The sequence below is a fragment of the Chlorocebus sabaeus genome, chromosome 15, assembly GCF_047675955.1.
Source record: "Chlorocebus sabaeus isolate Y175 chromosome 15, mChlSab1.0.hap1, whole genome shotgun sequence".
NCBI classification, from domain to species: domain Eukaryota; kingdom Metazoa; phylum Chordata; class Mammalia; order Primates; family Cercopithecidae; genus Chlorocebus; species Chlorocebus sabaeus.
Window position 1 is genome coordinate 68,916,928 of NC_132918.1, and position 24,379 is coordinate 68,941,306.

General features: G+C 37.2%; 1 protein-coding gene across 2 annotated transcripts in view; it reads left to right on the forward strand.

Moving 5' to 3' along the window:
• The window catches only part of UBE2E2 (ubiquitin conjugating enzyme E2 E2), a 377,612-nt gene that overhangs the window by 323,570 nt on the left and 29,663 nt on the right, over positions 1–24,379 (forward strand). For both annotated transcript variants that reach the window (XM_008009278.3, XM_008009279.3), the window contains exon 5: positions 694–841. In XM_008009278.3, the coding sequence (XP_008007469.1) occupies positions 694–841 (148 nt within the window). The remainder of the gene's footprint in view (positions 1–693; positions 842–24,379) is intronic.

Below are 24,379 nucleotides of genomic sequence, written 5' to 3' on the forward strand. Positions count from 1 at the left end.
GCCTGGCCAACATGGCAAAACCCCGTCTCTACTAAAAATACAAAAATTAGCCGGGCGTGGTGGCAGGCACCTGTAATCCCAGCTACTTGGGAGGCTGAAGCAGGACAATCACATGAAACCGAGAGGTGGAGGTTGCAGTCAGCCAAGATCATGCCGCTGTACTCCAGCCTGGGCAATGCACTCCAGCCTGAGACTCTGTCTAAAAAAAAAAAAAAAAAAAAACTGTTATAGAATAATGTTTATTTTCTTTGTATTAGTACTCTCATGCTTTTTGGTGTTTGAATATTATAAATGTACAAAATCCTTAAAATAACTGGAATCTAACAAAGGTTTTCTTTGAAATATTTTAGAAGTCAGAGTCAATTTCTCCTCATGAACATTCCTGTAATTATATCAAAAGTAAACTCAGTCCCTAAAACGTTTGTTAAATAACAGGACTCTATAACAAGCAGAATGTCATGGTTTTGCTGTTGATGTTTATTCCTCTGTGCCCACAATGACAGATTCTAAAATGATGATCTCTGTCTGTTGATTAATCTCATGTGCCCAAGAAAAAAATCAAGTGTATTTAAACCAATAGCCTGGACTGTTTTGTCTGATAAAATAGACAATTTTATCAGACAAAAATTGTCTATAGATACTGTTGATAAACATATTTTGTCTAACAAAATATAACTTTACATTTTCTTGTAGGTTACCTTCCGAACAAGAATCTATCACTGTAATATTAACAGCCAAGGCGTGATCTGTCTGGACATCTTAAAGGACAACTGGAGTCCGGCTTTAACTATTTCTAAAGTTCTCCTCTCCATCTGCTCACTTCTTACAGATTGCAACCCTGGTAAGAGACTTTAAGTCTGGTATGAATTGGAGCTTCTCAAGATGTAAATGTCAGACTTTAGTAACTTGTATACAACTACTACTACCACCACCACCACCACTGCTTCTACTACTATTATTATTGTTAAATTTTCCTAGTATGTAACTATATTCTTTTTAAGTTGGATCTTCTCATTAGTGTTTTTAAGACCTATTATTTGCCAAAAAGGAAAAGGCACAGTGTGGTAAAAAAGAAAAAAAAGAAAAAAAAAAATGAAAAATCATTTTAAATGGGAAAGTGCATTTAAAGAATGAATTAAGTTGTCCTGCCAAATAATAATAAAAATTCAAGTTGAATAGCTTAATCTTTAATTAGATGCCTACTAGAAGGTGTTAATTTGAGGAATGTGGGCTATTAAAATCTGATAATAACCAGCAGCACCATGCAAACGTGACCTTTTTGGCATCCTAATAACTGTGCATCCCGACAAGCTATTAGAACGGTCCTGAATGGTCTGTTCTAGGATATACCCCAAAAGTAAACAAGGAAATACACCTCCCAAGAAAACAAGAAATCTATAGCCAGGCCTTTATGGCTTGCTGGTGTGCTTAACACTGAAAATTCTTAATTCCTGGGCCATTTCTTTACACATTGGGTTTATTTTAGAAAATACAAAACTCCAAAGATAGCTCTAGGGTTTTCATTGATGTTCTCAGTGGGAGAAATATTTTTTGAGTAATTAATAGCTTAAATATTGCATGAGATTCCCTCTTCTACAATCAAGAATAAACTCTGTTCACTAGATACATGAAATTTTACACAAATGAAAATGACGAGTGTCAGTGGGGTTGCTTAGGATCCTGGCTGTTTTATAAAACATCAAGAAATAACAGTCTTTCTGCTTTTGTATTTTTTTATTTTTCAGCAATAAAAACTTTTTTTTTAAGGGGCAAATTAGTATTTTTTTTTTTTTAATGGAGTCTCACTGTGTCGCCCAGGCGGTAGTGCAGTGGCACGATCTCAGCTCACCACAACCTTCGCCTCCTGGATTCAAGTGATTCTGCTGTCTCAGCCCCCCAAGTAGCTGGGATTACAGCCGTGCACTGCCATGCCCAGCTAATTTTTGCACTTTTAGTAGAGACGGGGTTTCACTGTGTTGGCCAGGCAGGTCTCGAACTCCTGACCTTGTGATCTGCCCACCTTGGCCTCCCAAAGTGCTGGGATTACAGGCATGAGCCACCACCACACCCAGCCTGCCCAAAAAATAAAATTGTGCGGGATCATTATAAAATATTTTTTGAATTAATTCATACTTTACTACAGATAGTGAAGTCCAATAATGTTACACTAACTTAAAGTTGATTTTGTTCTTTCAGTCCTGTTGTTCCCATTTTAATCCCATTTGTCTGTGACTGTGTGTAACCTCATCTGGAGGTAATGTTGCAGGAAGGCTTTTTTGTTTTTTTTTTTGGAGGTGATTTTGAAGCCTGGCCTGCTTTGCCTCCGAGTCAGCTGAAATGGAGTCTGTTACCCTGAATAAGCCTGTATGTGACAGCCTGTTCTCTCTACCGATACTCCTGCTTAAAGGAATAGATTCATTCCCCCAGAGCCTTCTCTCAGCAATCAGACAGACTTCTGTTCAGTAAACTAGTTTTTCTTTTTTTTCTTGCTGTGTTTCAGAAAACTACAAATGCATTCTGCAAAAACTTAAAAATCTCTCCTAACTAAAGCAGAATCACATAAGTAAAAGAAAGAAATTTTGAAAATAATGCTATTGATAGTAAGAACAAGCCTAAAAATAATGTTCCATAAAACCAGAGACATCCTGCCTGATATGAGACTAGAAAGGAATTTGTAAAATACATGCTAACATTTAGTTTGTCACACTTTAACACATAAAATAAAGTTTCCTAATTGGTACCTCGTTTTTATCAATGTTGACACTTCTAGAATCTTAAATGGAGTTGTTTATTTTAAAGTAGTCAAATGTCCATTCTTTTGTTTAATGGACTTATTTCACACTGTTATCTGGTACACTTTCAATCTCTGTAGGTTTTTTACCTACAGAGGTAGGTAAGATTAGGTTAGATTGAAGTTTATCTTAAATCTGTCTTCAAATTATCACAAAAACAAGTTTGATAAAATATGAATAAATAAGATTTTCCTACACTGAATCTGTAGAGCTATTTTAACCCAGAAATGCTGTCCGCTAAAAAGTTGGCCTTGTATAATGATATAAATTTAACCAACTTAAAAAATACTTTCTCACTCTTATCCGTACATAAACTTATTTTTTAAATCTTTTTCATACTCTTTTTGTAATCTGCACTTGTCTCTTTAAAAAATTTTTGGTCCATTCCAACACAGATATTCTTTAGGGTATGACTACCCATCTTTATCAGCATGATATTTGTAGACAGCAGAGGTAGATTTGAAAACCAGCTTCGTTGTTTATTAGTCATATCACGTTGGATGGTCACTTAACTTTCCACAGGCTTAGTTTTTGATATAAAATTGGGATTAGTACCAGCCCTACCTAAATCACTGGATTCCTCTGAGGTTAAAATGAGATGGCATATATGAAAGCCATTTGTAAATGGTAATGTGTTGTTGATATTATTTCCCAGAGTATTTAGGACACCAAATGGGCCCACAATAGATGACTGATAAATACCTACCTAGTTGAATTTAATTGGGAAGATAGTATTGAATAGTATCTAACACTGTCACCTCAACATTGACAGTTGGATTTTACAATCTGAAAAAAGCCGAACCTTGACTTAGTAGGATTATCACTCAGGTGGCAAATGTCCAAACGTTATCAGCCAGTTGATGGGTGCACCGGCAATAATCATTCTGTTTTCAATGCAGTTGTCTAGGTAGATCTAACTGCTAGTGTTATTAGGCCACCACTTCATGATGGTGTTTACTTAGCCTGATAGAGCATTCTTTTTTTTTTTTTTTTGGATGGAGTCTCGCTCTGTCACCCAGGCTGGAGTGCAATGGCATGATCTCAGCTCACTGCAACCTCCGCTCCCGGGTTCACGTCATTCTCCTGCCTCAGCCTTCTGAGTAGCTGGGTCTACAGGCCCCCACCACCACGCCTGGCTAATTTTTTGTATTTTTAGTAGAGATGAAGTGTCACCATGTTAGCCAAGATGGTCTCGATCTCCTGACCTCGTGATCCGCCCGCCTCAACCTCCCAAAGTGCTGGGATTACAGGCATGAGCCACCCGCCCAACCGAGCGTTCTTCTTTGTTAGACGTTACCTGGCTTTTTCTGAGTTTAGTCTTGCTCACTAAACATGATTTAATTTGTGAATTGCCAAAGTTGAGAATACTATTGGGGAATCAAATTTCTGTGCTTTCTTATTTATAAGTACTTTCTTCTCAAGTCATTATTTAACACATAAAATTTAAGTTCTGTTTGATTTGATCTTTTGAAGTTTGTTTTTGCTGTTTTGTGGGCTTTTTTAAAAAAACTCTTAGATGTTTGTTAATATTCTTCACATGAAACCTGTTTCTTTAACAATTATTTAAAATGTGCTTATATTATGGTCTTCAGACCTATTTAAAAAATGGGTATTTTACCTCATACAAAATTAATCATTCTGAGAACCCTGACAATTAGGAGATCAGCAGTTTTCCTTTACCTGATGCTTGATTTACAGAGTTATGGCTAGAAATATTTCTAACCTTTTTTTCCTTCTTGAAAAGTATGTAACTCTGTGTATCATCTAGCATTATTGTATTAATCTCATTTCTATTTGTCTGCTCTACTACTATTACTCTCTAAAGTGTTTTTGAGTTTGTTTTGTTCTAAACTCAGTTATGATATTGTATCATTTAAAAATTTCCCCCAAATATGTATGACTCTTGTGAGACAGTCAGAAAGTTGACAGTGAAACATTTGATATTGAGAAAATACTGCCAGAAATTTTTGAGCATGATAATGGAATTGTACCTGTCCTTACCTTTTAGACATCTATACTGGACTATTTGCCAATAAAATTCTTTGATATATGGAATTTAGTTCAAAATAATCCAGAAAGATTGTAGGTGGGGAGGAGTGTAGAAGATACCAAGATTGACCATTATAATTATTGAATTTGAGTGATGAGTACATGGGTGCTCATACTATTCTATGTTTGGATATGTTTGAAATTCTTCATAACATTTTTTTAGTTGCTAAAAATCATACTAACAGTGTGACATAAGTCCTCGTGTAATGTCATCAGTAGGTTTTTAGAAACTGCAACTTTAAGTGAAATAATGTAATGTATAATGAAACCAGTTTACCATAGGCTAATTGATGTAAACAAGAGTTAGGTTCCTGCGGCATACAGTACGTCATTTTGCTTGAAGTTGCAGTTTCCAAGAACCTATCAGCCACATTAAGTGAGGACTTAAGGTAATCTGTAAACGGTACGTGATTTGGCTCTCTTTTGCTCTTGGAGGGAATCATCTGGGCTCTGACCCTGCCTGTGTATTTCATTGCCCTGTCATCTGCCTTCCGACCATAAACTGCCTTGCGGTGCAGCGTGGGCCAGCAGGGGCTTGCATTCGTAAGCAACCATGAAGTCTTTGTCTGTCTGTCTGTCTTCAAATGGGCAGAACTATACAGGTCCAGTCAAATGAAAATGCTCTACGCATACCCACAAACATCAGCACTCAGGATGGATGAGCCGCTGCCTCTCCCCGCATCACCTTTCAAATAAAAATCAAGTATCGGTTACTCCAGTCTTAGGTGTGTGCAGATCTGTATTAGAACAACAAATAGAGCTAAGAATGGCAGCTAATTAACCCTCAGCCTTGTATAGTGATTAAGCTGAGGGTGAGCACAGCTGCAGCTTCACTGGTAAGAGCTTTATTCTTCTCAAATAGACTGAGCAAAAGAAAAGAGGAATTTGCTCCCAGTGGCTCTTTTATAGTGATCTATAAAGGCTTGGAGAATGTTTCCTTCTTCATTCTCCAACATCAGGGGAGAACGTTGCCTTCTTCGTTCTCCAGCGTCAGGGGAGAACGTTTCCTTCTTCGTTCTCCAACATCAGGGGAGAACGTTTCCTTCTTCGTTCTCCATCATCAGGAGAGAATGTTTCCTTCTTCGTTCTCCAACATCAGGGCTTTTTGTTTCTGATCACTTAAGGCCCATTTTTTAAGCAATGAATACAATTCTTATTCATAAATTATCTCTGATACCTTAGCTTTGATTGTTATTATTGCTTGTCTTTGGACTCGTTATGATTAGGCAGTAAACTGTGTTAGCAAATATTAAAATTTTACAATTGATAGTGACTGCTGGTGAGTGGGAACCATAAAGTCAGATTAATTATTTCAGCACATTTTTATTTGTGTAGATTATTTATACCAAGTTTGGGAGCCGCTAGGCTGATGAAAGGTACATATAACACCTCAGTAGGAGTCTAGTGCTTACACAATAGCATGAACCTTGCTTCTACATGTCTCATTCTACTAGAGAACTGGAAAAGAATAATTTATTTAACTGAAATTCAGGTAAACCTGTAAAATGGCAAGTCTGTTTTCAAAGCAGACTATTTTAGCAGGACTACAAAAAAAAAAAGAATTTTTTTCCTAGAACCATAACTACAGTTGGCTACCTAGATACCAGATTTCTTCTGATGCCTGTGACTTTTTTAAAGTGAAAAATGTTAAGTAGAAATACGTGGCACAATGTATAGCTAACTTCAGACTGTTTTCTTGTAAAAAGTTGGCTTGTCTTCTGTATTATTTCCTGCTAAGTTCTAAAAGTCATTCTAATCAATACTTCCAAATATGGATGTAGAGAGACTCTACGTTATTGTCATTTAACTTCTCTGACGCCTCATATAAAGAAAAGGAAAGCTGTGGTTATAGAGTTCATACTTCGCTCCTGTTGTTTAAGTAAACATTAGATAGGTGCTATTAATCAATCTAATCTGGTATTTTTAATAGCAAGAGAGTAAACAAAGTTCGAAACTTTTATTAAAGCCTTCGGGTTCCGGCTGAGTATTATCTGTAGAATCCTGAGACACTGCTCCCTTTCCTCCCCTAAGTTTCACATAGGCTTAGTCAGATGCATTTGAAAATAATGCTATTCATACTGTTGACGTTCTAGAAAAGTTGAAGGCTCGTTAAGATGGATGAATAAAATCAGGGAATATACATTATAAAGAGAGCATTTCTGTTTTGTGAATTAAAGAAGATATACAGAAGTGATTGTGTACCATCATAAATTTGGTTTAAAAAAACAGAAAATGCAATTGTGAGATGCTTACCTTGACCCCTACATATTTGTAAATGCAAATTTTAAATGATATTAAAAGGATTATTTCCCTATTTTGTCAATTCTGTAAAAATAAACCATTTCTTTGTCTTACAAGAGATCCTGGTGTATAATAATAAACAAAAAGATCCGTTTGTTCATAGCAGTTTTATCAAAGAATGATTTTCTAGGAAATACTGAATGAGAAAGGAAAGCTGAAATTACCCCATTGTAGGCTTAGATCTTGGATTGCCTAGTTGTGAAAAAAGTCAAAAGGCTTCATCCTCTTTGACTCAAAGAGTTACCAAGAAAGGATTGGTGGCTTCAGGTGAGGGATGACTTCATGACAAAGCAAGGATTTCCTATAGAGCCCATGGTATTTCTGCTTTGTGTGGGCAAGTCTTTATTTATAACCAACAATTTGATATCCTCCTCAGACATCCAGTTTGCCTTGGTGAAAAGGAGCATTAACTGTTTATTCTTTTTTGATAGATTCTCATCTAGAAATGCTGATCTGCTAAAACTTTGTTACTTTTGTAGCTTAAATACACGTCCTTGATAGGTTTGATTCTTTTAAAGATGATTAAAACTAGACCTTACCTATTTGCTGATAAATGGGATACCTTAAAAAGTGCTTTTAAAGTTTAAAGTTTTACTCTTATCTCTTTTCTAACAAAAAGGGCCTTTGGAGAAATTACTTCCATTTGGTAAATAAGAAAATACAGTGTTGTGTTTATCATCTTCATGTATCTTTTTCTTCTGTGTTCTTCTAACCCAGGGAATATCTGTCAACTTTACTTGATGTATAAAGTGCTGCCAGCATTTTTAAAGTAGGAAGGTGAATCCCTTGGAGTGGTAATCTGTGATTCCTTTTCTGTTTCTTTTTGACTGTTAGAGTTGTTCACGCATCCATTTCAGGTTTCTGATTGGTGTGTCCTGTAACAGCAGGTACAGGAAAATCTTACCAATTCAGTATAATTGAGAAAAGATCAGACTGATTTTTTTTAGTGAATTGTAGGAAATTTTAACTAAGTGAAGATGTAATAATTTTAAGTGCATATAGGAAATATTAGGTAAAATGTGTGAACTGGATGGCCTCTAGACTCTCCTTTATCAAGGAACAGGCCGAAGTGGGTTTTTCACACATTCGCAACAAATAGAGAAAATGGTTATCATCAGTCCCAGTGTATCCCTCACCCAACTTCAGAACTCATCTATATTTAGTAAGGTTTAGGAATTAGGATTTTTTGTTTATTATTTACTTATTTATTTTTAGAGATGAAGTCTTGCTCTGTCTCCCAGGCTGGAGGGCAGTGGCGTCATCAGAGCTCTCTGCAGCTTCGAACTCCTGCACTCAAGCAACCCTCCGCTTCAGCCTCCCGAGTAGCTAAATATTCTCAGATAATATTGTTTTATACCATTAATTTTCGTGACAACCATTTTTAAACAAGATCTAGTAAATGTCAGAACAGGTTGCTGCATCAGAATTATTATTAATATTAAGTTAGCAATGGTCAGCTTAAGGATATGTTACTGAAAGATACAGTATGTGCCCTGTGGAAGATAAGCCACCGAATAAAGTTTGACGCCTTTTTTTTTCTTTTTTTTTTTTGAGACAGAGTCTTACTCTGTCTCCCAGGCCAGAGTGCAATGACGCAATTTCAGCTCACTGAAGCTTCCACCTCCTGGATTAAAGCGATTCTCCTGCCTTAGCCTCCTGAGTAGCTGAGATTACAGGCATGTGCCACCATGCGCAGCTGATTTTTCGATTTTTAGTAGAGATGGGGTTTCACCATGTTGGTCGGGCTGGTCTCAAACTCCTGACCTCGTGATCCACCTGCCTTGGCCTCCCAAAGTGCTGGGATTACAGGCGTGAGCCACCATGCCCGGCACTCCGATGCCTTTAACAAAAAAGAAAGAGAGAGAGAGAGAGACGTGAAACTTCATTCTGTCACCCACGCTGGACTGCATGGCACAATCAGAACTCACTGCAGTACCCACTCGAACCCCTGGGCTCAAGTGGGCTCAAGCGATCCTCCTGCCTCAGCCTCCCAAGTAGCTGGGACTACAGGCACGTATCACCACGCCCAGCTAGTTTAAACGTGAAATCAGGCTTTTTAAATGTGAAATGAAGAGAAATTATTTTTAAACGTGAAATTAAGAGAAATTATTTAAATAGCATGCTTAAATAATACATATTTGAAATTAAAATAATGCATTGTTAGTGTTATTATGGAAATTCCAATCTAAACAGCATAATAAAACAACTCTAATTATTCAGAAATTGACTTCTGTGGACAAAACATCCAGATGATTGAATAACATTTTCTCTTTTTGCTGTGGATATTTAAGATTGTACAGCATCTTGGGAAAAATGTTGTAATTATGAAAATTTGAAGAATTAATGTAATACCACCAGTGTCTGAATCAGATCCCATAACAAATGAGCAGTTCTCTTTATTTTCCTTATTTTCTGACTCAGCTTTTCATTCATTATCTAGCCTGGGCAGTGTGCTATCAGTAACAACAGTCACAGTGCCTCTTCTTCAGAAAAGAAAGCACTTCCAAAATGTCAGACTAATTATTCCTATAAAACTGTAATAACTACTCTCTTTTTCTTCTCTTCATATTTGTTCTTTAATAGATCCTGGAGCTTAATGTTTATTATGGGTGTTGAATTTTTCATGTCATATTGGTGAAGAATTCATACAATAAGCAGTACAAGAGTTTGCCTAAACTACAAGTGTATTTCTTTCTGGAACAGGTCTGTTCCTGGAAAAAATTACAAACGAGAATATTTTACATGTGTTGGAAGAACTTTCTGCTTAAGAGTATCCTACAGGGGAACTTGTTGCCACATGAAGCTTTTATAGAGTTGAATTTTTGGAAAATGCAGTGGTTCTTCCCCACCACCGCCCCAATTCAGCACTGCCTTCCCTCTGAAAGCATTTTCCCGAATAAGACATATTGTTTGTGCTATTCAAATGCCTAGGCCAACCAACAAATGCCTATCTGACTGTGTTACAGGCTGATGTATTTAGTACCTTTTGACACCAGTGAGGTAAACCACCTTCCTTGCATACATTGTGACAACGTGTGTACTCCAGTGACTTTCTTGTCCAGACTGACTCCTGTGATGGAAAAAACGCTCATACACAGTCTAATTTAAATGCATAAGGGCAACTAGGAAGAGTGCAGGCCTAGAGAAGATGCCTTCATAGTTTATCTAGCCTTGGATGCCAGCATTATATTTTTATAAGAAAAACTCTAGAAAAGAGCTCAGCTAACAATGCATGAATAACCCTGCATCACTGGGGCAAAGGCATGTTAGAGTGCCAGCCACCCCTGGTCATCATAGGAGGGTACATTTATCTGAGAGATGTGTGTTTTATAATCTTGGTAATAGCCTACTGGGGATGGTATATTTTAACTTCAGCCTTACTAAAAATGGTTCTGTACCTCCAGGTAATGCATCTTTTCCCTAGATTCACAATCAAAATAATGTAGTTAGCTTAGAATTGGGATTAATCATATATGAGTTCAAAAAGTTAATAGTCCATGTCCAATTTGGTAAAAGTTTGTAAGTGAAAAATTACTGTTTGGGGGAGATTTTTGTTTGCTTGTTTGATTTGCTGGAGAAATGATTTAAAGTTGCAGTATTGTAACTAGGCAAAGAAGCCTTTGATTTAAATACATGTGTGAGTTGCATTTGGGGAACTCAGGCCATGTGTATCTTCATAGTATTCATGGTGGAGAGAGAGTGTTTTAAGGTGAAAAAAAAAGTTTTAGATTAATTCCTTGATAAAATGTATTTTCTGTATCAGCTTTTTCTTTTTTTCAAAATGGATATATCTTTATTATTTTTTCTCATACAAATAATGCTTCCTTATTTTGTAAAATCAATCATCCTTTTAAGATAAGTATTCAGTTTTTATTGAGGCTCTTTGCTCTGGGAACTCAAATTTGATGGGACCCAGCAAAGTATATCTGTCAGTGAAGTTTGTCTGATTATAATCTTGGTGTAAATTTAGACACATTGACCTCATCTTCTAGCCTTGGCTTTTATCTGCTTTTGCTTAGCATTTCCCTATGCATATTTTATTGTCTCTTAATTAATATAAATGTAGACGTGGATTAGCTGTTGATACAAATTTTCTTTTATAAAGTCCTTTGCTCTCCCTGCAGTAATAACCTCTAATTGGTTGGTTTAGAAGTTGATCTTGGCTGAGTGGTTCATGCCTGTAATCCCAGCACTTTTGGGAGGCCAAGGCAGGAGGATCACTTGAAGCCAGGAGCTCAAGACTAGCCTAGGCAACAAAGTGAGACACTGTCGCTACAAAACAAAACTTTTACCACTTCTATTCAACATAGTACCAGAAGTCCTAGCCAGAATAACCATGCAAGAGAAGGAAATAAAGAGCTTCCAAACTGGAAAAGAGGAAGTCAAATTATCTCTGTTTGCCAATAAGATGATCGTATACCTGGAAAACCCTAAGGATTCCTCCAGAATACTCCTAGATTTGATAAATGAATTCAGTAAAGTCTCAGGTTACAAAATGAATGCACACAAATCAGTAGCATTGCTGTATATCAACAACAGCCAAGCTGAGAATCAAATCATGAACTTATTTCCTTTTACAATATCTGCAAAAATAAAATAAAATACCTAGTAATATAGTTAAACAAGTAGGTGAAGGATGTCTATGAGGAGTACTACAAAACACTGCTGAAAAAAAAAAATAGATGACAAACAAATGGAAATACATCTCATGCTCATGGATTGGAAGAGTCAATATTGTGAAAATGACCAGACTGCCCAAAGCAATCTACAGCTTCAGTGCAATTCCTATCAAAACACCAAAATCCTTTTTCACAGAATTAGAGAAGACAGTCCTAAAATTCATATGGAACAACAAAAAAGAGCCCGAATATCCAAAGCAATCCTAAGCAAAAAGAACAAAGCTAGAGGCATTATGTTACTTGATTTCAAATCATACTGCAAGTCTGTGGTAACCAACAGCATGGTACTGATATAAAAGTAGATACGTAAACCAATGGAGCAGAATATTGAACCCAGAAATAAAGCCAAATACAGCCAACTGATCTTTAGCAAAGCAAACAAAAACATAAAGTGGGGAAAGGACACCCTATTCAACAAATGGTGCTGGGATAATTGGTAAGCCACATGTAGAAGAATGAAACTTGATTCCTATCTCTTACCATATACAAAAATCAACTTAAGATGGATTAAAGACTTAAATTGAAGACTAAACCATAAAAATTCTGGAAGAAAACCTAGAAAAAACTCTTTTGAACATTGGTCTAAGCAAAGAATTTATGACTAAGACCCCAAAAGCAAATACAGCAAAAACAAAAATAAATGGGACCCAATTAAACTAAAAAACTTCTGCACAGTGAAAGAAATAATCATCAGAGTAAATAGACAACCCATAGAATGTGAAGAAGTATTTGCATACTTTGCATCTGACAGAGGACTGATATCCAGAATCTACAAGGAACTTAAATCAGCAAGAAAAAAACAGTCCCATCAAAAAGTGGACAAATGACATGAATAGACATCTCTCAAAAGAAGATATACAAATGGCCAAGAAACATGTAAAACTGCTCAGCATTACTAATAACCAGGGAAATGCAAATTCAGACTACGATGAAATTCACCTCAGCCCTGCCAGAATAGCCATTACTTAAAAGTTAAAAACAATAGGTGTTGATGTGGATGTGGTAGGAAGCGAATGCTTGTATACTGCTGGTGGGAATGTAAATTAGTACAACCTGTATGGAGTATGGAGATTTCTCAAACAACTACAAGTAGATCTACCATTCAATCCAGCAATCCTACTACTGGATATCTACCCAAAGGAAAATAAGTCATTTATATCAAAAAGATACCTGCACATACATGTTTATCACGCACAATTGACAGTTGCAAAGATATGGATCCTATCTAAGTGCCCATCAACCAACATCTTTTACAGCAACTTGGATGGAGCTGGAATCCTTTATTCTAAGTGAAGTAACTCAGGAATTGAAAACCAAATACCATAAGTTCTCACTGCACACAAAGGCATACAAACTGATATGGATAATTGGAGACTCCGAAGAGGATAGGTGGGGCACTTGGTGAGGGATAAAAACTCTATACTGGGTACAGTGTGCACTACTCATGTGTAGGTATACTAAAATCTCAGACTTTACCACTATACAATTTATCCATGTAACCAGAAACCACTTGTATCCCTAACACTATTGAAATAAAATTAATTAAATGTTTTTAAAAATTTTTCAAAGGACTTGATCTGATTGAAAACCTGCTGTATCTTATGAAAATTCTCTTCAGTTTATGTTTTAGAAGACTTCGTTTTGGAGTTTTCCTTAAAAATTACCAGTGACCTATTTTTTGTTGTTGTTCTTGTTGTTTAGATAAATAAATATTTCTCTTAAACAAACATCATTCTTTACTCACATGTCTTTTACTCAGAACTGTTTGCCCAAAGAGTGATTTAGAGTTTCTTTGTTTCCCTTACTTGAGGAATTTCTGAAGTCAAGAACATATTTTTTTTTTTTTTTTGAGACGGAGTTTCACTATTGCTGCCCAGGCTGGAGTGCAATGGTGTGATCTTGGCTCACCACAACCTCCGCCTCCCAGATTCAAGCAATTCTCCTGCCTCAGCCTCCCGAGTAGCTGGGATTACAGGCGTGCAGCACCACGCCTGGGTAATTTTGTGTTTTTAGTAGAGACGGGGTTTCTCCATGTTGGTCTCGAACTCCAGGCTGGCCTCAAACTCCCGACCTCAGGTGATCCACCCGCCTCAGCCTCCCGAGGTGCTGGGATTACAGGTGTGAGCCACCGCGCCCGGCAAGAACCTTTAGATTTTAATTAATTTTTAAAAATTATCTTTTAATGAAGATAACGAAAAGATAACAAAGATTATAGTGGTGAAAACGGATGATTAATGCTCTCCACTCTAGAGTAAAAAGAACTTTTCTGTAATGACAGGGAGAGAATTGTGTATTAGTATATATGCCAGTTATACATGCTTTTTTCCTATAGTTTTATCCATGCTTTTTTGATGACTTGGATTATTCTGTTTCTGTTATAGTTACTTTATTGAGTGTACATATTTTATTGCAAATTGTTTGACTCTTGTTTGGCAAAGTGACCTGTATAAATAAGAGATTAAGTTTTTTTGCTTACGGTAGGCTCAAGGAGCACTTTTTGTAACTACCCTGCTCACTATTTGGGTTTATTTACAGCTTCTCTCAAGAGAGACATAACTGTGTCAGGCTTTGCTAAGCAGTTGCGTTCCAACAATAAGACGTTTTTCCTGGGTCTGTTGTCCAGCTGTTTGGTAGGGTCTTGGTCTCCACACCAACAGAAAGGTTTCGGGTGTTACTCCCAGGCAGGGATTTGCCACAGGCGTGTCTTCTCCACCATTTAAAATACCATAAATGACGAGGTTAGTAAGTAGCTGACTGTGGTCTGTATACTTCTCTTAGTTCTTCAGCAGTTGCTACTTTTGAAATTCTTAAGTGTTATTTCTTTGTGAATTTGTTTTGCTATTTAGATTTATTTCCCATTCAGTCTCCATTTAAAATGTGGTGGTCTGTTAATACAGTAAGCTTGTTATTGGTAAATGGAATCATTCCAATGAAATTTATTGTCAGAAACACCTGTACCTGATTTATAAAAAATGCAACATGGATTTTACTTTATGTAAATTAAACAAATATATTTTAACATTTGATAACAGCATAAAACACCCTCGAGGATGTTGGTTGCTCACCCTGCACTCAGCAGGCTCTCAAAGCTGATTCTTCTCTTCCTAAATAGGAGACATTCTTTTCTATCTCAGTAGAGATCCCCATGTGGCCATCACATTCTCTTTTCAGGTCATCTTTCAGAATGTACTACCTTCTGAGACCACTGATACTACCCACCCAGCCCTGAGGAGGCCCCAGTGAGGTGATCACATTGACTTTTAAAAGACCTTTATGCCCAGAGGATTCATTAAGGAAGCTATTCCATACTTTGAAGTAACTAATGTCCTCAGGGCCCTGGTATGAATACCCCAGGGAAGACTGGAGGGAAGAGCGATACTCTTAAGGTTAGCATTAGGCTCTCTCCTGCCTACCTGCAGAGAAATAGCCAAATCAGTGTGAACTACTGGCTTTTATATATGTATGTTCTCACATCAGCTTGCTCATGACTGCCTTGTAAAGACTGCCTCTTTCAGGAATCCTAATAGAAAAAGCAACTGAGAGGAAGAAAATGAACCACATCAGAGGTCACAGAAATAGTATAACCTACATCATCTTTCACAACTAGAACATCATATAAAGCTGTTTCATTATTTTTCTTACTCCTCCTACACAGTTTTTCTTACTCCTCTTTGTCTTGTTCCTATTTAGCCCAGGGACTCTGTTGCATTTTGCTTTACTTTCTGGTGTTTGTAATATAAAAACAATTTACCGTACATGTTTTCCATTTCCCGTACATACACATGCACAAACCGCACCTTCACCTCAGGCTTTGATTTGACTCCACCTTCAAGCTGGAAGCCTAACCCTGTATGGGAGTCACTAAGATGGAGCCAATGTCAAACTGAAGTGGACAGTGGACCAGGCCTTACTTACTTCTTTAAGATAGAACTTCCTGATGTATTCTTGGTTATTCCTTCTCTCTAATCCCTTTTCCCATTAGCTGGTCTCTTCTCTCTGCATTTCCAGCCTCCTGATTTTTCTGCTACTGCTTCTCTTCTCTTTTCTTATCCTTATTGTTCACCTGCTGCTCTCCTTCTTAACTTCATTTAACCTTGCTTGCACTCAGTAAAATATTTAAAAACAAACAGAAGGACTTCCAAGTTATCTTTTTTATTTATTTTTTTAAAGTAACTTTATTTGTTATTATCTCTGTAACCATATGACTTAGCCTGTAGTGTCTGTTAGCCTAGTATATAACTTTGGAATATCCCATTTCACTTCATGTGCCAAGTTGGTGGCTCCTGTTCTTCTGGTGTGCCAGAGCAAGCATGGCCCCATCAGCTCTCAAAAGAGGTATATAGTAGCAACTCTGAAAATGTGGCTGAACACCGTGAGTAATGTTGTAGTTCTTGCCAATCTCAGCCAGTACCTACCTTCTTAATAACATGGCCTCTTTCTCCAGCTAAACTGTCTTTTTTTAACCTACTTTGGAAAATATATTAAAGTCCTATGCTTTGTAAGCAGCACTGCCAAAGCAGTATCATGCACATAGCATAATAATCTTATTTTGATGTTCTAAACTTCTTTCTTTGTCCTTTGTAATGGATGGCAAGGTTTTAAATGAAAACACTGGAGTTGCTCCATAGCATGAGATGGTTTTTTATTGTTTGCTCTAAGCTGTTGCCCTGATCTCTACTACATTTATGCCTGACTTCTGTAAGTCATAGTGACATGCCCTTGCTTGCATCTTTTCAGCAAACCTTATGATGCCTCTTGTTAGACTTATCAGTGTCAGATCATGAGAACAATGCAAGGTTATACCTTGCCATGTTAAAGAAAATTAAGTCAAAGGACCTAAATTATACCGAGTTTTGAAGCTGTCAAGAAAGCTGGAGCCTTGATCCAGCTCTCTCACTAACTAGCTAGTGACCTTGGATAAATCAGTGCCCTCATTTGTGAATTAAAGATTGTACTTCCGACCCTATCTTGCAGCATTATTGTGAGGAAAAAATGGTGTGTGTGGACCTCTGTAAACCCTTTGAAGGCTATGAGTATCATTATGTGGAATGTTATTGAACTGAAAGTCCATATTAGCTGTGTTTGGTGTGATGACCTCCCCTTTGAGATGTCTAAAAAAGCAATTTCAACCGGGCGCAGTGGCTCACACCTGTAATCCCAGCACTTTGGGAGGCTGAGGTGAGTGGATCACCTGAGGTCAGGAGTTCAAGACCAGCCTGGCCAACATGATGAAACCCTGTGTCTACTAAAAATACACAAATTAGCTGGGCGTGGTGGGAGGTACCGGTAATCCCAGCTACTCAGGAGGCTGAGGCAGGAGAACTGCTTGAACCCAGGAGGCACAGGCTGCAGTGAGCGGAGATTGCGCCATTGCACTCCAGCCTGGGTGACAGAGACTCCATCTCAAAAAAAAAAAAAAAAAAAAAGGCAATTTCATTATCTGCATAAAATCCTTAGATGACTTCTTTATATTTTTCTAAGTTTGGAGTTTCAAATGTGATGGAATTTACTTTCTATAAGGAAAACTAGTAGGAAGAATGAATTATAACTAAAACTTGATTTAATGATTTTAATTTGCTTTAGGCTCCTATTTTTATAATCTAGATAACTATTTAGGAATATCCTCTGTCTTCTATAAAATGAATTATAAGCCTGCCTCTTTATTCCCAGCACCTATAATGTACAAACTGTATTCCCCTCTGCAACCCCATGTGGCCAAAGGGCTCCCCATGAAATTGCCTTATTTCAAGCCCAAGCCTCTTTTAACCTTGACTGCCATCCACACTTTCTTTGCTTCTACCCTGTATAAATCTCAGGCATAAGAGACAACTTAAAATATGTCAGGATATTATATTAGATAACAAAACTCCTGAGGTCAAAGACTTTATGTTATCTAAAACTCCTGGAGGTCAAAGACTATGTCTAGTGAAGATGGGAGTGAAACTCAACTTTTTCACTTCTGCTTCTGGTGATGAAAAAATAACAGGAGCCAGATTTACACTCCTACTTTAAACTACCTTTCTAGTTAGAAAACTAGACATTCCCTGAGAGGAAAAACAGATGAAGTAAGCCCTGCAATTGTCCCCAGCTTGCTGCCTAGAGGCAGTTTCCAGGATACTGAACAAGGAGAAAGAAATCGAAGAGAGAGGCCAGCAGTATCACTGAGTTGAGGAGACAGAGATAGGTTTGGGAAGATCAAGACGGCTAGCATTTGTGGGGCAGAATCCCAGAGAAGAGGGATCGTGCAGAGAGACTGCCCTAGAAATCTGAAGAGAGATCCCCTTGAGCCTTTGGTTAAGTTTGCATGTAATCATCAAAAGATCCTGCCTTATTAGTAGGGATAAATTACTCTAAAGACTACGTTGGATCTGCTGTAACAGTTTAAAAGCAAGTTTTGAAAGTATCATACCGTTCCTAAATAACTTAACTCCCTGTTAGAATAAAATGCAACATTCTTTAGAATAAGGTGCAGCATTCTTTACGGGAATACAACAAATTCCAACACTCAACAACATAAAATTCACAGTGTTCAACATTCTATAAAATATTAGTAGGGGCTTAAAAGACAAGAAAAGAGAATTTGTAACCAGCTGAAAAATAAAATGGAAAAGACTAAAACATTTTTGTTGATAAAAGGGCAACCTTTTAAGTTAATAACTAAAGCATTGTGATAATGATAATTTTTTATTAGTATTCTCAAATTGATTTAGTTCTTAACTTCATGAAATGTGAATGCTTTAAGAATTGACCAGCATGTCTTTTGCTTAGCTAAAACCACAATATTAAACTGGAGAGAAACTTACGTTGGCTCTGTATTAGTAGAAACGTGCAAGCAGCTATACTATTCAAACTTGGTAGTAACTTGGGGCTACTATCATTACTGTTACTGTAGGACTTACACATCTAGCCATTTATAATCTAAAGAAGAGTGAGTGGGAAGTAAGAGAATCACAGAAATAGTATGTTGCCTCACTGGAGCTTGGAGAAGGTGTGGTTAGAAAGAATGGGGGAAGCTGGAAGAGAATTATCCTGGAGTAGAGGACAAAGAAATGTGGGGATGAGAGAGTAAAAAGGATGGCTTGACTAGAGAGCCTTGCATTGTGGGAGATGATGATAGGGATGTAAAGCATGGTTTGCTGTAGCTGGTCCCAGGCTCAGGTAGAGCCTCGTATAAGGGTGTGCTATGGACTGAACTGTGTTCCCCCAATATGTCGAAGCCCTAACTCCTAATGTGACTATATTTGGAGATAGGGCTTATAAAGAGGTGATTGAAGTTAAACTAGGTCATAAGGGTGGAACCCTGATCCAATGGGATTCATGTCCTTTTAAGGAGAGACACCAGAGAATTCTGTCCTTCTGCCATGTGAGGACACATCCAGAAGGCAGCCGTCTATAAACCACCAAGAGTCCTCATCAGAAACCACATCAGCCAGCACCATGATCTTGGAGTTCCCAGCCTCCAGAACTGAGAGAAATAAATCTCTGCTTTTTAAGCCACCCAGTCTATGGTTTGTTGTATGGCTACCCAGGCAGACCAATACGGGTGTATTTAAGTTTTAGTCAGCAGCCAGGCTTGGTGGCACCCACCCGTAATCCTAGCTACTCAGGAGGCCAAGGTAGAAAGATCACTGGAGCCAGGAGTTCGAGGTTGCACTGGGCCAAGATCAGGACACTGCTCTCCAACCTAGGCAACAGAGAGAACCCCTTCTCTAAAAAATAAAGTTTCAGTCAGAATGTCAATAAAAATATTCTGCATCATGTACCAATTCCCAGGGGACTGTGAGGGTGTTGAGTAGACCTGGATTTCATGATAAGCACCTGTTTAACTGAACTAATAGGTTGCTTTTCATCTAGGTAGAAGGTAAAGAAAGCATAAACAAGGACAGTCACCAAGGAGAAGTTTTGAGTTTTAACATTTCTACAATTCCAAGAAATAAATAGGAGTTAGCACAAAGGAGGTGTACATTTGTTTGTGCGTTCCCACTCTGCAGTTGATTGTCTTTGTATAATCAGCTTCTTTACAAATTGTACTTTGGAACTTTCAGGAATGTAAGTTTTGTGGCATTTCTGTTAGCTGACCTCAGTTCTCCATCAGTTACTGCCACATGAATGCAAGTACATTCTGAAATGCTATTCAACTACCATTCAAGGCTTTAAACAGGCAGCTATTGCCCTAACTCATTCAGAAAAATACCTCTAGATTAACTAAAATTGTCTTTATTCCATGCTGTTTTCAAGCCAGTCTAATAACTACCAACATGTGTATAGCAAAAATTAATTTTGCAAAATGTATTAATAGTATTTTCTATGTACATTTTTTATGTTAAGAAAAAAGTATTTTACTTTCTAAGTTTTGATAAACACTTTTTATTGATTTGTAATCTCCTTAATTATATCCACCCTAGAGTTTTATAGATAAAAGTTGAAGGCGATTCAACTTTTGGAGAAAAATGAGAGAAATTTTCTCTTTGGTATTAATGATAAAGTTAGCCTACTTACATAAAGATAAAAGTAATAAATTACTTGACACATTTTCATTGTTAGTATAGCCCAAAATGCTGTATATTTCCCTTTTATAGTATGATAGAAACCTTTGGTTACACTTTAGTAAAACAAAATGCTATATTAAGAATCATTGATATTACATTATAAACTTTATGACCTTTTAAAAAAGATAATTTCAAAGAAGCGTAACTTGTGAGAATGTGGTGAAGCGGCATCCCATTGAAGATCAGTGTTACTGCTTTTAATCTCTTATTTAAGTTAATACTTCAGTATCCGGGTAGCTATAACTATAGGGCCTTTGTTTTGGTCAATGATATTTAACCTACCATTTATGTTAATAAACTAACATCGCTCTTAAGTAGGTTATACATTAACCACCCAAAATTGGACTGTTGCTGAAGGAAATGGTTTCATTTTCTAAATGCCTCTGTTCCCTTTATAGTCATTTTTTCCATTATTGACAATAGTTCTTTGCATTTTTGTGGACATGAGGAGGCTTTTTCAAAAGCCGTATCCATCTAATAAGTAAATTCAGTAAAGTTACAGGATATATAATTTAAAATCTAGATAGAAAAATCCATGGCATTTCTGTACACAAATAACAACCTAGCCAAGAAAAGAAATCAAAACAATCGCATTTATGATAGCATTTAAAAAATTAAAATACTTAGGAATAAATTTAACCAAGGAGATAAAAGACCTGTACACTAGAAAATGATAAAACATTGATGAAATTGAAGAAGACACAAATGGAAAGATATTTCATGCTCATGGATTGGAAGAATTAATATTGTTAAAATGTCCATACTACCCAAAGCAATATACAGATTCAACAGAGTCACTATCAAAATCCCAAGGGCATTCTTCACATAAATACAAAAAACAATCCTAAAACTTACCAAAGACCCTAAATAGCCAGAGCAATCCTGAGGTGGGGTTGGCGGGGAAAGAGACATCACACTTCCTAATTTTAAATTTTATTTCAAAGCTATAGTAATCAAAACAGTACAGTACTGGCACGAAAACAGACACATAGACCATCGGTACAGAAGAAAGATGTCAGATATAAATCCAAACATATATGGGCAACTAATTTTCAACAAGGGTACCAAGAAGACACAATGGGGAGAGGATAGTCTGTTCAAATAAATGATTCCGGGGAAACTGGACTTCCACATGTAAGAGAATGAAATTGAGCCAGGCACAGAGGCTCATGCCTGTAGCCTAAGCTACTTGGGTAGCTAAGGCAGGAGGATCACTTGAGCCCAGGAGTTAGAGGTTACAGTGAGCTATGATCACACTGCATTCCAACCTGGGTAACAGAGCCAGACCCTCTCTCTTTAAAAAAATAAAAATAAATAAGAATGAAATTGGATCTTTATCTTACACCATACATGAAAATCAACTAAAAATAGATAAAAGACCTAAACGTAATACCTGAGGCCATAAAACTCCTCGAAGAAAACATGGGTAAAAGCTCTTTGACATTGGCCTTGGCAGTGATTTCTTGGACATCACACCAAAAGCTCAGGCTACAAAAGCAAAAGTAAATAAATGCAACTATATCAAGCTGCAAAACTTTTCCACAGCAAAAGAAAGAACAAAATGGAAAAGGGCAGCATACAGACTGGGAAAAAAATGTTTACAAGCCATATATCTGATAAGGGGTTAATACCCAAAATTTATTTTTAAACAAACTCATACAATTCAGTAGCAAGAAAACGTATAATCCATTGGACCTGAATAGACCTTTTTTTCTTTTTTCGAGATGGAGTATGGCTCTGTCACCCAGGCTGGAGTACAAAGATGGGATCTCTGCTCACTGCAGCCTCCATCTCCTGGGTTCAAGTGATGCTCCTGCCTCAGCCTCCTGAGTAGCTGGTACTACAGGCACCTGCCACCACGCCCGGCTAATTTTTTGTATTTTTGGTAGAGATAGGATTTCACCATGTTGGCCAGTCTGGTTTCAAACTCTGGACCTCAAGTGATCCACCCGCCTCAGCCTCAAAGTGCTGGGATTACAGGCACCATGCCCAGCCTGGACCTGAATAGACATTTATCCAAAGATGACATTAAAATGGCCAACAAGTATGTGAAAAGGTGTTCAACATCACTAATCATGAGGGAAATACAAATCAAAACCACTATGAGATATCACCTCACACCTATTAGGATAGCTGTTATCAAAGAGACAAGATAAGTGTTGGCAAGGTTGTGGAGAAATGGGAATTGTAGTATACTGTTAGTGGAAACGTAGATTGGTGCAGCCCTGAAGGAAAATGGTATGGAGGTTCCTAAAGAAATAAAAAATGGAATTTTCATATGACCCAGCATTCCCTCTGCTGGATATATACCCAAAGGAAATGAAATACCACCTCATAGAGATGCCTGCACTCTCGTATTCATTACAGCATTCTTCACAGTAGCTAAAATATGAAGAAAACCTAGGTGTCCGTCAATGGACAAATAAACTATGGTGTATACATAGACACATATATAAACACACAAACACACACACAGCATAATATTATTCAGCCTTTAAAAAGGAGATCCTGCCATTTACTGAAACATGAGTGAAATAAGCCAGACACAGAAAACTATTGCATCTCACTTACATGTGGAATCTTTCTTTTTAAAGATCAACTACATAGAGATAGCAAATAAAACAGGAATTACCAGGGTCGTAGTGTTGGGAAGGAACTGGAAATATGTAGGTCAAAGGATATAAAGTAACAAGTAGAAAGGTCTCGTGTACAACATAAGGACAATAGTTAATAATAGTGTCTTCAGGATTTTTTTCTAAATGAGTAGATTATAGCTGTCTTGCCCTGGGGGTGGGGAGGGAAATGGGTAAAATTGTTAGGTGATGGGTATGTTAATTTGTTTCACTGTAGTAACCATTTATATATATATATATATATAAAAAATTTTTTTTTTTTTTTTTTTTTTTTTTGAGATGATGTCTCACTCTGCTGCCAGGCTGGAGTGCAGTGGCGCAATCTTGGCTCACTGCAACCTTTGCCTCCTGGGTTCAAGCAATTCTCCTGCCTCAAGCTCCCAAGTAGCTAGGACTACAGGCATGCGCTACTATGCCCAGCCAATTTTTGTATTTTTAGTAGAGACAGAGTTTTACCATGTTGGCCAGGATGGTCTCTATCTCTTGACCTCGTGATCCACCCACCTCAGACTCCCAAAGTGCTGGGATTACGGGCATGAGCCACCGCGCCCAGCCAATAAAATTTATTTGTTTTTTAAAAAGCTATACTCAACAAGATAGGGCTACATCAAAAGTAAACGTGAAAAGAAAGATTTGAATCATTGATAAAGCATTGGTATTAAAAACGAGCTTATTCTAGATTTAAGATGAAAGCAGTATTGTGGTCATTTGTGAAGTCCTCCAAAACCACTAATAGCTTATTTGAGGTTAAAGAGTCTCCCCTTAAAATATGTAATACAAACTTATGGTTTAGAATTTCACTGCTTTGCCTCACACGTGACTTTACAATGCGTAAATCAGGAATCCAGCATTTCTTCCTGTATACCAACAAAATTTATATTTTAAATGAACTCGTAAAAATCCTATATAATTTTAAAGCAAATGCTGACATTCTGTGACCCATAAATAGCACACATGGAATTGGTATGTCCTATAGAATTATTGCTTTGTTTACCTATCCATAATGTACAGTAAGTCCTCATTTAACATTGTCAGTAGGTTCTTATAATGAGACCAGTTTTACCATAGGCTAATTGATCTAAACAATTGCCAAGTCCCTTCAGCATGTTTCTCATCACGGAAACATCACCAAACTCCTAAAGGAAGACCTAAAACACTCCTAATATTAAACATTGAAATAAATGTGAGCTATCGATACATTAAAGAAAGACTAATTAAAGACAAGATAATTATTTATCCAATTTTAGGGAAATCAGTGAATGACGGTGTTTGTGTTGTTGGTGGACTAATAAATTTTTGCAAAGCAAAAATTGTGAGGAGCACCTCCTACTACCATGCAGTTCAGATGCTAACCAATATGGCAGGCTCGTTGAACG